Source organism: Staurois parvus, unplaced genomic scaffold, assembly GCF_062004578.1.
Source record: "Staurois parvus isolate SC_StPar_1 unplaced genomic scaffold, SC_StPar_1.0 ptg000011l, whole genome shotgun sequence".
Classification (NCBI taxonomy): Eukaryota; Metazoa; Chordata; class Amphibia; order Anura; family Ranidae; genus Staurois; species Staurois parvus.
The window spans coordinates 4,017,501-4,032,379 of record NW_028317807.1 but is presented as its reverse complement, the minus strand read 5'-3'; the positions used below and the strand labels follow the sequence as shown (position 1 = coordinate 4,032,379).

Below are 14,879 nucleotides of genomic sequence, written 5' to 3'. Positions count from 1 at the left end.
GAGCCAAATGATCCTGATCAAAAGTTAACATACCCTGGAATGTTTGGCTTTGACACACACACACTAAAATCGCAATTAAAGGTCAATTAGCCACATCTGTGGCCATTTAAATTGCAATCAGTTGCAGTGGGGTTTGTGGGGAGATCTCAAATGTGTGGTTCATGCAAGACCAAAGACTTTGCATGAGCTGGAGGCATTTTGCAAGACAAATGGGCAGCTATACTACCTGCAAGAATTTGGAACCTCATGGACAACTATTACAAAAGACTGCACGCTGTCATTGAAGCTAAAAGGGGCAATACACAATATTAAGAACGGTATGCAGACTTTTGAACGGGGGTAATTTAATTTGCTTACTTGCAGCCACATTTTGTGTTACGATTCTGCCATTCTGTTTTGACCTACAGTAGAATCTGAATCCCACAAGAAATAAAAGAAATGTGTTTTGCCTGCTCACTCATGTTTACACAATAATACCAGTTCTCCAAGGGGTATGCAAACTTTTGAGCACAAGTGTGTGATATATATATATATATATATATATATACACACACACACACACACACACACACATATATATATATATATATATATATATATATACACACACACACACACACACACACACACACACACACAATATACAATTTATATTTTACGATATAATAAAGCTTTGGTAGTTTTTTTCTTTATTTTGTTCAGTATGTAATACATACAAATACCAACAATGTGGATATACAAAATGTGAGCGAGTATAGCAAAATCTATTCAAATCACTAATCATTTATCTCTATGTTCCCAAATTATTCAGCAGAACCATTAAACAGATATAAGACAAACAATTTGAACATATTATAACCAAATTGGTTAAGTGCTCTTGTTGATCAAGATTATAGTATTTCATATTCATTTTGTAATGTTCACAGACCAGGGGGTGAAGGTGCCATCCTTGTCTCTCGGGATCTGAAATACAACAGAAATGAATTAAATTCCAAACTACAGAATGTAGGATGTGTTACTAGTTCTCCAAGCTGAGGTCTGCATCTTATGCTTCCCACAGTTGCTTTGGAAAGGACATAACAGTTTTTTTGCTCAATCTTTTCCACATCACTAGTTGCATTAATTGGTATTTTAAAAAAGTACACAAATCTGAAAACAGAACTGAAGGTCTTGCCTGACATAAGCACTCCATAGACATGAAAAGAGTTGCCAAAGACTTCTCCAGTTTGAATGTGCTTGCGAATCTATGCAGTAAGAAAGATGTCAGTTGGAATAGCTTTTTCAATAGGGAGCATCAACTGAACTGGATAGAAAGCTAATGTCTTTTAAATACTCTTATGTCACCTGAATCAGCAGAATCAGATTCTTTTTTTTTTTTTTTTTTTAATTCATCTGAAAATTCTCAAGTGGAGCTGTCTGATCTGAGGAGAATAAGTTTATCAACCCATGCAACTATGGTTCACAAGTTGCATCATCTTCTGCAAAAATCGACTGAGAAGAATAAAAAAAAAAAAAAAAAAAAAAAAAAGAAAAAATGTACAATTTTCCAGTTTTTGGTCGTCACTACATGCTATGCAGGCTGCCTGGGCTGTCAGCTGGGGAACAGCAATATATTACTCCTTGAAAAGCTGACAGGTGTCATTTATTTAGGCAATGTGTGACTTTTGTAATGATACAATTCATAAAAATCAAATGAGGAGCATACCATGAGAAATTGAAAAAGCTCAAATTCAAAAAAGTCAAAATGAGCAACTTTACAAATTCTGTGTGAGGTCTTTAACTTACTATTCATATTTAAAGTGTAACATTTAAGACCACATGCAGCAGAATTCGTGTTTAAAGGAGAAGTTCACCTTTGCGAACATGTTACATGTTCCACCCATTTTTAGTAACATGTTCCCAATGCTGCAGCTGCTGCCTGATTCTCCACCCATACTAACTGTCACTTTTTTTAAAAAAAGCACAGCCATGAGAGGCTCTGCCCACATGGCAGCATCATTCAATCAGAGAGTTCTGTGAATGAATAGACTGCAAGTCCCAACAGCTTAAAAGCGGAGTTCTACCCAAAAGGGGAAGTTCCGCTTTAAGGACTGCTCCCTCGCTCCCCATTAAGGATTGTCACCTTTGAGGGGGGGGGGGGGAGCGGGTACCTGAATTTAACAGGTACCCGCTCACACTTCTGGTCCGATCACCTAGGCGATCGGAAGGTGTCCTCCCTTCCTGTAGTATTTTGGGACACATGACAGGTCCCAGAAGACTACAGGACCATTAGTGAAGCGCAGCGCTACTTGCGCATGCGCAGTGGGTACCCGGCTGTGAAGCTGCAAGCTACCACAGCCGGGTGCCCACATTGAAGATACCGGCCTCCTGGAATACAGGATGGCCAGTGAAACTGGCTGCAGGGGACACACTGTGGGACAGAGGGACTGGTAAGTGGCTGTTTTTTTAAAAGTCAGCAGCTACAGTTTTTGTAGCTGCTTACTTATTTTTTGACAGCGTGAGTGCTTGTTGGTTGTAGTTGTCAATGAACTACCATGGCGCCGTGGAAGTTTGATTCTTCCTGTACATCCCGTATGGGCAAGCAGACACACGGACAGGTCTGCAGGAGATCTGCATGGCACCAGTGATCTGCTGATCACTGGTGCAATGCGTTGTAGGCTCTTGCAACAACAGAAAAAAATGCAATTTACCTGCAAAAAAAATTTGCTTTTATTATTTTTTGTCAAAAAGGTAAACTTATCGTTTAAGGTGACGATCGCTAAAATAAAAATGCCAAATATTGTATCACCCTCAAAAATCAATATTTACTTTTCCTACAGTCCCATTTCACTATTGTGTTCTGTAGAAATGTAGGGGCTGGCAGGAGGAACCACTGAGTGCAGCAGGGGACCAGGTATCCCACACACCAGATTCTTCAGAAAATCTTCTGAATCTCGCACCAGAAGTGCCAGATTCTGAAGCTTTTCAAGCAGCGGTTTTCTCTACAGTACAGTGGCAAACGGCAGTGCTGGCAGCAGGAGAGAAGACTACTAATTATCTTTTTAGGCAGCACATTTAACATTTTTATTTAAATAAGTCACTTTAAGCTGCAAAGTTAGGTACCTGCTTTAAGAGCAACATTAGAGGGGGCCCGGTGTACTCAAACTCATCCAAAACTTAGCATACTTTCTCCACATTGTCAATGTTTGTTAAATAGACATCACTCTCCCATGAGTAGAGCAACTCATTCAAAAATGCATATACTCATATGCTTTACAGGACATTTATAAAGGTTTGGGAATGATGATTTTTATTATGGTTAGGATAGAGGAAGAAAAAAAAAACGAAAACAAAAAATATTTTCCAGTTTTTTGTCTTAAAATATGAAACCTTTAATAGTTTAAATTTTCCCCTGTTCAGTTTTTTTTTTTCACCTTTTCAGAGCTGAATAGCTCAAGCTGCAGTTCCTACACACAGCTAAATAAGTCAGTACAGCAATTAATCTCCCTTCATTCCCTTAGCCTAGAAAAGTGAAGACATTTACAGCGCATCAGGATCCATTTCCCTTCAGAAACTATATCTATAGAAAGCCCCCATGCCCTATCATAGAAATGTTATGTCAATGCAACCTGTGCTAAATGTTTATTTTCTATGGATGGTAAAAAAATTAATACAAAATACATATTTATAAATAGTACACACTTTATAATAAAAAAGACAGACACTCTGCACCAAAAACTATGCACACAGCATGAAATAAATATACACATGATTTGTTTATATGGAAACACACCATTTTAGTCAAGTGGTCTTCACAAGCCATTCTGACTTTTTCTGGTGTTGCAGGGCTATTCAGAGTAAAGATTTTGGGCAAATTACGTTCTGTACGAACTGAATCCACTGCATCCTTTATGGCAAAAAGGGCAGAACATCCTAAAAACACAGCTGGCTCCCCAACTCCCTGTAAGAAAAAAAGTCACACCAACATCTTAATATGAAAACAAAAACTGGCTCCCCAACTTGCTATAAAGAAGTTACAACAATATATTAAGTAGAAGGAAAAACATGGCAATGCATTCTTTTTAATAAAATATATTTGTAGGATGAAACATTTACTACTTACACATTTTTCACACATACACGTATACATATTCACACACACACTTTCTATTGGACGCTATACTACAAAATACTCCCACAAATGTGGGCCATTGATTGCAAACAAGATTTGTTAACCACTTGCCTACCAAGCACTTATACCCCCCTTCATGCCCAGACCAAATTTTCAGCTTTCAGTGCTGTCGCACTTTGAATTACAATTGCGCAGTCATGCAACATTGTACCCATATGAAACTTTTATCATTTTTTTTTCACACACTTGGAGCTTTCTTTTGGTGGTATTTAATTGCTACTGGGTTTTTAATTTTATTGCACTGTAAACAAAAAAAAAAAAAAAAAAAAAGCAAAAAATTTGAACAAGAAGTTTTTCTTTCTATTCTAAAATTTTGCAAACAGGTAAATCTTTCTCCTTCATTGATGTGCTGCCGATAACCGGAAATTGTATTTACTCCGTGATTTGCTGTGTCATTGGACACAGCTGATCACATGGTAAAAGGACGCTGTGATTGGCCTTTTACCTCATCACATGATCAGCTGTGTCCGTAGGACACAGCAATCATGGAGATCACTGGGTGCGCACCACCAGGTTGTTACATGACGCCCTCCCAGAACTGGGTAAGCTGCGCTGTAGCTGTCAATCTTCTATAGCGTGGTTACAAAGTGGTTAATTTGCACACACAAAAAAAAGTATTTTTTCTAACAAATTGTTTCAAGACCATAATGCAAAAATGAATACATCCCAATGAAAGAATTAGGAGCAAAGCGAATATTAGACAACAAAATCCTAACTAACAAGAATTCCACTACTGGCCTTAGATATGGGTTTTGGATCATAAAAAAAAAAAATAATAATTTAATAAGAGAATAGCATAAACTCCTGGGATATTGATCTAGTCAGTTAAGTAGCAGAGGGGGTTGTTAATCAGTTTCAACTGCTTTGGTGTTAATTAAATTAACAGGTGCACTAGATGGGCAACACTGAGACAACTGCCAAAATAGGAATGGTTTTACAGGTGGAGGCCACTGACATTTTTTCCCCATTCATCTTTTCTGTTTTTCACTAGTTTTGCATTTGGCTAGGGTCAATGTCACTACTGGTAGCATACCTGGTTCCTACAAAGGTTGCACAGGCAGTCCAACTCTTCCAGGATGGCACATCAATATGCCAGAAGGTTTGTTGTGTCTACCACCACAATCACAAGAGCATGGAAGAGATTCCAGGAGACAGGCAGTTACTCTAGGACAGCTGGACAGCTAAAAGGTCCTTAACCCTTCAGCAGGATCAGTATCTGCTTCTTTGTGCAAGGAGGAACAGGATGAGTACTGCCAGAGCCCTACAAAATGACCTCCAGCAGGCCACTGGTGTGAATATCTCTGACCAGACAATCAGAAACAGACTTCATGAGGGTGGCCTGAGGGCCCGACATCCTCTAGTAGGCCCTGTGCTCACTGCCCATCACCATAGAGTTCAATTGGCATTTGCCAATGAACACCAGAATTGGCCGGGCCGCCACTGGCACCCTGTGCATTTCACAGATGAGAGCAGGTTCACCCTGAGCACATGGTTACAGACGTGAAAGGGTCTAGAGAACCTGTGGAGATTGTTATGCTGCCTGCAACATGGTTCAGCATCACTTTTTTGTTGGTGGGTCAGTGATGGTCTGGGGAGACATATCCATGGAGGGACGCACAGACCTCTACAGGCTAGACAAAGGCACCCTGAATGCCATTAGGTATCGGGATGACATCCTTTGACTCATTGTCAGACCCTACGCTGGTGCAGTGGGTCCTGGGTTCCTCCTGGGGCACGACAATGCGAGGCCTCATATGGCGCGAGTATGCAGGCAGTTCCTGGAGGATGACGGAATACCATTGAATGGCCCCCACAGTCACCTGAACTAAATCCAATAGAAAACCTCTGGGATATCATGTTTCAGTCCATCTAACGCCACCAGGTTGCACCCTCACTCTGTCCAGTAGCTCAGCGACGTCTTGGTCCATATCTGGGAGGAAATACCCAAGGACACCATCCGTCTCATTAGGAGCATGCCCCGACATTGTCAGGCATGCATACAAGCACACGGGGGCCATACAAACTACTGAGTACCATTTTGAGTTGCTGCAATGAAATTTCAATAAAATGGACTAGCCCACTGCATCATTTTTTCACTTTGATTTTTGGGATGTCTTTGAATTCAGTCCTCTGTAGGTTGACAATTTTCATTTCCATCAAACGACAGGGCATCCTTATGTTCCTAACACATTACCCAGTCTATATCAGTATATATATCCAGCATGATATTTTTTCCCATTGAGATCTTATGTGTTTTTATAGTGTTCCTTTAAATTTGTTTTGAGCAGCGTGTGTGTATATACAGTACAGCGGATATAAAAAGTCAACACGCCCCTGTTAAAATGGCAGGTTTCTGTGATGTAAAAAAATGACAAAAATTAAATCATTTCAGAACTTTTTTCACCTTTCACCACTAGCCTACTGGGCACTTATACCCCCTTCCTGCACAGGCCAATTTCCAGCTTTCAGTGCTGTCACACTTTGAATGACAATTGCGCGGTCATGCAACACTGTACCCATATGACATTTTTATCATTTTTTTGTGACAGAGCTTTATTTTGGTAGTATTTAATCATCTCTGGGTTTTTTATTTTTTCTTAAACCAAAAACCACAGAAAATTTTGAAAAAAAACAAAACGTTTTCTTAGTTTTGGTTTTTGTAAATAAGTGATTTTTCTCCTTCACTGATGTGCGCTAATGAGGCTGCAGTGATGGGCACTGATGGACAATGATAGGTGGCACTGATGGACATTGACATACATCACTGATGGGCACTGAAAGGCAGCACTCATATGGCACTGATATGCAGCACTGACAGGCACTGATAGGTGGCACTGATAGGTGACACTGAAAGGCAGCTCAGATGGGCACTGATGTGGCACTGATGGGCATTGGCAGGTGGCATGGATGGGCACTGACAGGTGGCACTGCTGGGGCTACACAGATCATCAGGGCACACTGATCATCAGTGCCTTGATGATCAGTGCACATGTCCCCTCTGAGGGATGTCGATCACCGGCTCTGCTCTCCTCTCGAGCTGTCAACGTGACAGTTCGTGAGGAAAGAAATGCCGATAACCGGCATTTCCCTATTTACATGTGATCAGCTGTGATTGGACACAGCTGATCAAATGACCGAGCCGACATCTTCGGCTCTTTCCATTGGTCGGTGATCCGCTGTGTCTGAGGGACATAGCGCACCACTGATCGTTGTGCTGCGCGCTCCCAAAGCACAGTTAGAATAGGACGATGTCATCTGACGTCCCCCCAGAACGAGAACCACCTTGCGCCCATCATTGCACTATATGGCGGGCGGGAGGTGGTTAATGTAACCTAGAAACTGTAGAATGCAGTTGAACAACAAACTGAAATAGTTTCAGTGGAGGGAAGAAAAAATAAAAAAATAAAATATGGTTGCATAAGTGTGCACACCCTTAAACTAATACTTTGTTGAAGCACCCTTTGATTTTATTACAGCACTCAGTCTTTTTGGGTATGAGTCTATCAGCATGGCACATCTTGACTTGGCAATATTTGCCCACTCTTCCTTGCAAAAACACTCCAAATCTGTCAGATTGTGAGAGCATCTCCTGTGCACAGACCTCTTCAGATCATCCTGCAGATTTTTGATTGGATTCAGGTCTCTGGGATCTGGCTGGGCCATTCCAAAACTTTAATCTTCTTCTGGTGAAGCCATTCCTTTGTTGATTTGGATGTATGCTATGGGTCATTGTCATGCTGAAAGATGAAATTCCTCTTCATGTTCAGCTTTCTAGCAGAAGCCTGAAGGTTTTGTGCCAATAATGACTGGTATTTGAAAAACTGTTCATAATTCCCTCTACCTTGACTAAGGTCCCAGTTCCAGCTGAAGAAAAACAGCCTCAAAGCATGATGTTGCAACCACCATGCTTCACTGTGGGTATGGTGTTCTTTTGGTGATGTGCAGTGTTGTTTTTGCGTCAAACATATCTTTGGGAATTATGGCCAAAAAGTTCAACCTTGGCTTCATCAGACCAGAACACGTTTTCCCCACATGCTTTTGGGAGACTTCAGATGTGTTTTTGCAAAATTGGATGGCTCGGATGTTTTTCTTCATAAGAAAAGGCTTCAGTCTTGCCACTCTACCCCATAGCCCAGACATATGAAGAATATGGGAGATTGTTGTCACATGTACCACACAGCCAGTACTTGCCAGATATTCTTGCAGCTCCTTTAATGTTGCTGTAGGTCTCTTGGCAGCCTCCCAGACCAATTTTCTTCTCGTCTTTTCATCAGTTTTGGAGGGACGTCCAGTTCTCGGTAATGTCACTGTTGCACCATATTTTCTTCACTTGATGACTGTCTTCATTGTGTTCATGGTATATCTAATGCCTTGGAAATGCTTTTGTACCCTTCTCCTGACTGATACCTTTTAACAATGAGATCCCTATGATGCTTTGGAAGCGCTCTGTGGACCATGGATTTTGCTTCAGGATGCGACTAAGAAAATGTCAGGAAAGACTTACTAGAACAGCTGAACTTTATTTGGGGTTAATCAGAGGTATTTTAAATGATGGCAGGTATGTACTGACTCCTAATTAACATGATTTTGAATGCGATTGCTTAATTCTGAACACAGCTACATTCCCAGTTATAGGAGGGTGTGCACACATATGCAACCACATTATTTTAGTTTTCTAGGTTTACCTCCCTCCCCAAAAAGATAAAAAAAATGCTGTTTTTTTTTTTTTACTTGAGTTGTACAGTTAATAGGTCACATTAAAAGGTGGGAAAAGTTCTGAGATGATTTCTCTTGCTCTCATTTTTTTACATCACAGAAACCTGACATTTTAAGAGGGGTGTGTAGACTATGACACACACACACACACACACACACACACACACCAGCTCTCTTCCCCAACTGCGGCCCAAATAGTATAGAATGAAACTCACCTTCGAGGAATAAATGGTATATGGATTTTTAGACGATGCGAGAAGAGAGACATTAAACTCAGTTGGAATATCACACACTGCTGGTATTTTATATTTGTCGGGTCCAAGCGTATACATGTCACCTTGTGGTGAATAAAAGAGTTCCTCTAATGTGTACAGGCCAAGTCCCTGAATAACTGCACCTTCAATCTAGAGGAAAAAAAAAAAAAAAAAAAAAAAAAAAAAAAAAAAGGAGTTAATACACATGAAAGAAAATAAAAAAAAAAAAAGAACAGAAAAAAAAAAAAAAAGGGGGGGGTGCATACTCCAAGCTTGGTGGTGTTTGCAGGCTGTGGAGCTGGGAGCAGCTCTACAGGGGAAGAGAAGACATCTTTGCATGTAGCTACGAGAAGTAAAGCCGGTTTTTGAGGAGCTGCTAGCTCCTCGCCCATAAAGGGCAGCTGCTACTGATCCGCAATGACTGACGGCTTTCAGGAAAAGAACAGTCCAGGATCTGCCTTTGTACATAGGAAGGAAGTGTCCCCCTTCCATTAATTCAAGCCAAACTGGGCATCCCATAATCCCAATTTTCCTATCCAAGTTGATTTCCCCTAATAAAACAACAAAATCAAGCCCATGGACTGGTCACTGTCTTTGGATGCAAGTCTGTGTGAGAAATACCTATCGCCTGGCTGTGCAGAGAGAGGATTAGGGATACCCATTACACAGTGGCCCTCACAAGGGTAGCGCTACATATAAATAATAAAACCTAAGAAAAACCAAGCCAATATGTAGCTTAAAGTTTACAAACCTGTCCAATGTCCAATCCTGGATTTATGCTTTCTCCCACATCCATAACTATATCTATACGAAGATTCTTGGAGAAAAAACAAAAAACAGATTAGTAACTGCAGTTATTCGGTTTCTTCATTAAATTCATTTTAATGAATCATTAAAGAGGAGTTTCAGGAATGGATATTTTATACATAGTTACGTTGGTCCAAGGTGGACCAATGTAACAAAAGTATATACCATACCTGGCTGATGCCCCTGGAAGCTGGGATCAACTATAGTAAACTCCGATACCCCAGTGATTCCCATGTGCTTCCGGGTCACGTGCAGAACGGCTGGCCTGCTGCATTCTAAACACGTCACTGCCCCACCTCTCCACCTTGTCTAATCAGAGAATGCTTTAGATTCATTCAGAAAATGTAAAGCAGGTTTTGTTCAGAATGCAGCAGGCCAGAAGCTCAGCACGGGTCCCAGAAACAAGTGGAAATCACTGGTTTAGCAATGTCTACGTAAGTGATTTCCATCTTCCAGGGGCATTGGCCATGTATGGTATACTCATTGTTACATTGCTCCACTTTGGACCAATGTAACCAGGTATAAAATCCATTCCTGGAATTTCTCTTTAAGGGTCCATTTGGTTATTAAACACGTGACAGTAGTTCTAATATAAACGTTAGAACTTATGAATATGGTGTTCTCTATATTTATATCTCTAGTATTGGTACCATATAGTGTCATGTGACAACATCCTTTACTTAAAGGGCTGAGGTTATGCTGCAATGGAAGCTTCAGGAATTAAAGTAAAATACAACCAATTTTTACACTGGAAATAGATCAGTAATATATAACTGGATGTTTAGATTTATGAGTTTAGCCCCATCATACACCCTCTGCAGGTTACTGGTGTGTTGTGGTACCACCTGTGTGGTAATAGCGAGCTGAGCTCTCACTATATGAGAAGAGAATGGAATCTCTAGCAAGCACCAGTGCTGTCCCAGTTCAGAAAAATGTGTCATTTACAATTCTGCAGATTTTGCACTTTCGTTTTAGTAAATCAACCCTATTGTGTTTTTGCACTGTTGAAGGCTTACCCAGTAATGCCTTGCAATAGGCAGGCCACACTTTATGACTTCATTACATTACAGTGCAGAGGGCACATCAGCCATAACTGGCAAAACAAAACAAACAGCATCATAGGTCAGTAGATACGCTACGTAAATAAACAGGCAAAAAAATTATCACGTCACTACATTAGCAAAAACATTGCTGATCGAGGGTTTAAGGGATCAGAAAGGAATGTTTCCACTGCTGGAGCAAATCAGTCAATGCTTAAGGGTTTTTGTTCCTTTTCTGGATATACTGCAGGTTTAGGGCTCCAAGGATGCACTTTTAAAATGTATTTTTATTTTCTGATTGAACTTGATGAACTTATGTAACGTCAAACCCTACAAGGCCCTATGTATCTGTCCTTTTATACCTTATTCAGCAATAACATGAGACCATTTTGATCCAGGGAATTAATCTAAGTTGTACTTGTAGAAAGTAGTTATATAGTTTGGATAAAGAGTCCTGTCTGTTCAATCTGAGCAAGGAGGTACAGTTTTTGAACTGGTCCTAAGTGTGTTTAGATGCTATCATTTTTGGCGAATTGCTGAAACTTACATTTTTTTTTTTTACTACTAAAATACTGATAAGTATGCCCTCTTCCCACCCCATGCCACTGCAGTCACAGGGAATTATGGATTTTCAAGAGAGACCCCAGCATAATGGTTTTCAAAGATTTTCAGTTGGACAGGGACTATCTGAAAGTAAAGTGCTCTGAACAGAGTATGCAGGGAGAGGAGTTACTCATCAGATCCATTCAGTTAGTGTAACGTTTTTCAGCTATTCCAGTAATAAACTTTGCTTTCATAAAATGAACGATAACTTAATTTGTCAACATGAGCTTTAGAGCACCAATTATTCAAAGGAATGTATAGTAAATGTGTACATATCCATACAAATATGGCCTTCTACTGGTATATCTGCTCTAATATGAGCAGTGTCAATTATAACAACTGGAATTACTGTAACCAAGTTCAGCAAAACTTGACATTTTTCTTTAATTAAAATAGGTGTGAGTAGTATGTAAGGCACACAAAAGTAAACATAGCCTTCATAAAAGGTTATTCTTTACAAAAAAACAAAAAAAAACATTTAACCTTAATAAGACTTCAGGCACACATGCAGGTTCTCAACAGCGGAAAGAGTATTGTTATTTAGAATAATAAAGTAGTTTTCTTAAGCAGATAAGATATGCAAATTATATAGGTTGTTTTTTTTGTAAGACTTGAAAAAAAACTGCATTCAATGTTGAGCAAGAATTATTTGAACAATTTCAAGCAGTGTAAATAAATACCATGGGATCACCACTTAATTTACTGGCAATAACCTTATGAGTAGGGTCCCAGAACAACCAATCTGCTCAAAGATGCCTCTTAGGTGGCACTGGAGTGCTTGGCAGACCTTGGCTTTATATATTTATATATTCAAGAAGATTTAGAAGCCATCAAAATCTTTACAAATCTGTTCCTATTGGTAGGCACTATCACATTTCAGGTAGTTGTGCTCGGCAGAACAAGAAGAAATTACTGGGCTTGTGTGGGACAGATTATTCCTACAACAGATATTATTACTCCCAAGATTAAAGTGTTTATTTTTAGCCTATGTACATAGTTTTAAAATATATGGTCTTTTTTCATCAAGCCAGAATGCCGACAGATATACTTGACCATTATTCTGCCAAATAGAACATCCCATATTGTTAGTTTTCTACAAGGAACTCATTTTAACTACAGAAGTAGATTGAATTGATTCAATTAACTACTTAGAAACATAAGGCAGTCATACAAGTGTGTGTCACGCAAGTCTTACTGAATTATTTACAATCATGAACATACTGTGCCTCATCCAAATAAAAGCACACAAATTCCCCATTACCTTGTGACCTCCAGTTAGACAGTCAAGTTCAATCTCAGTACAAGCTGCTCCATAGATATAATACGGAGCAATGTTACCCTCTCCTTTTTCCCAGTCCATGTCAGTGTCATATCCTCTAAAAAAAAAAAAGTAGGGGAAAGTCAGAAATTACTATGTATATATTAATAGGCAAGAGAAGTAAAACCTGTAATGAAAATCAAGCTCAATTAAAGATTGAGGGATATGGTACTGCCTACCCAATATAAGAATTGTCAAGGTCCCATTAATCACTTAAGTGAAAACAGGTCATGTGTTTCATTGTACAGGAAACCGCAGTGTATTTTTCAGTTTGTGGGCATGCCATTAAGAGTTATTGACACCCCCATACATTTTCCTATAGAAGCGGTTTTTAGGGCGGCTGCAGGAATGCATGCAATTTATTCGCAACCCCCACCCCACGTGAAGCTAGGCTAAGAAAGTCCTGTGATTAAAAAAAATAAATAAATTAAACTGAATTCTCTACTAAAAAGATATCCTTTTCAGTTTGTCCTTCAGCTGATTTTGAGTTTGATGTGTCTGAAGAAGGGAATGTCAATGTGTTACCTACCTGTAAAATCCAGTTGCCGATAGTCTTAGTCTCTGAGCAAAAGCTTGCTGAACCTGAAAAAACAAACATTAATGCCAATTTGTCCAGGTCTGGAAGAAATAGTACTAGCAGATGTAAAGGTCAATTGCTATGTGAAAATAAATCCAACTGCAGTCCAACCATTTTCCCTCATTTTGGATAGTACTGGGAGGGTTAGAGGCACCATTAGGTTTTTATTGTGTGCAAAGTTGTGAGGTTTTGTAGTGTGTGAGGTAGCACTTGACTTTGTTGCCATTGGGTAAGTTTAAGATGATAGAGTGTGTGTAATCCCGCTCTTATCTACGTATATTGTGATGCTACTGTTCTTTGAAATTAAAATAAAGTGATGTGCTCCCAACTAATAATTTTAGTGAATCCAGTTAAGGCTCAGTGTATTAAATTAATATACGCTGAAAGTTTTCAGGCATAAAATGTGTTCCCACAATGTGCTACTTTAACCACTTGTCCACTGAACACTTTTACCCCCTTCTTACCCAGGCCAAATTTTCAGCTTTCAGTGCTGTTGCACTTTGAATGACAATTGTGTGGTCATGCAGCATTGTACCCATATGCAATTTTTATAATTTTTTTTACACAAATAGAGCTTTCTTTTGATGGTATTTAATCGCCACTGCGGTTTTTAGATTTTGCACTATAGACAAAAATGAGCAAAAGATTTGAAGAACAAAAATTTTTCTCCTTCACTGATGTGCGTTCATGAGGCTGCACTGATGGGCAGCACTGACGAGGTGAAACTGATGAGGAGCAATGATGGCCACTGATAGGCGACACTGCTGATCAGGGCACTGATCAGTGCCCTAATGATCAGTGTAGGTGTTCTCTGTGACATTTGCTATTTAATCGGCAGTACTTTTCTGCTGAAAGTGCTGCCTATAACCGGCAACTGTATTTACTTTGTGATCTGCTGTGTCATTGGATCAGCTGATCATGTGGTAAAAGGCTACTGTGATTGGCCTTTTACCTAGTCATGTGATTAGCCATGTCCGTAGGGCACAGCAATCACGGACAGCTCCTGGTATGCACCGCTGGGGGGCGCGTTCTGGGAGGACGCCATGGCGCCCTCCCAGAACTGTAGCCATACATACAATATACATCAAATTTAAACATAAATAATTCAATACATGTGCTACAATACACAGTTTAGTAATATTATGCTTAAAATATGTGACTCCTATATTCCAAATGCAAGTCCTAACATGCGATTGTATAAACCACATGTGCAAGTTGGTATATATTGGTTTTAAATAAGTTTAAGATGACCCGACTTTTGAACAGTCCTCTGAGTGGGTCCCTTGAATGGAGTGAAGATTGTGGAAGTAGGAGAAGATTGCTCAGTGTTAATAGAAAGACATGAATAAGGATAATTTCAAAGTCTACTACAGCTTTCAGATGAACCCTGCTC

General features: G+C 39.7%; 1 protein-coding gene across 1 annotated transcript in view; it reads right to left on the bottom strand.

Annotated features, from left to right (window-relative positions):
* Positions 1 to 672: 672 nt before the first annotated feature.
* The window catches only part of LOC149473719 (aldehyde oxidase 1-like), a 148,591-nt gene continuing 134,384 nt past the window's right edge, over positions 673 to 14,879 (bottom strand). The window contains exons 30-35 of the mRNA XM_089670217.1: positions 13,439 to 13,491; positions 12,853 to 12,967; positions 9,893 to 9,958; positions 9,103 to 9,291; positions 3,773 to 3,940; positions 673 to 963 (exon numbers count right to left, since the gene is read on the bottom strand). Of these exons, the coding sequence (XP_089526343.1) occupies positions 907 to 963; positions 3,773 to 3,940; positions 9,103 to 9,291; positions 9,893 to 9,958; positions 12,853 to 12,967; positions 13,439 to 13,491 (648 nt within the window). The 3' untranslated portion in view covers positions 673 to 906. The remainder of the gene's footprint in view (positions 964 to 3,772; positions 3,941 to 9,102; positions 9,292 to 9,892; positions 9,959 to 12,852; positions 12,968 to 13,438; positions 13,492 to 14,879) is intronic.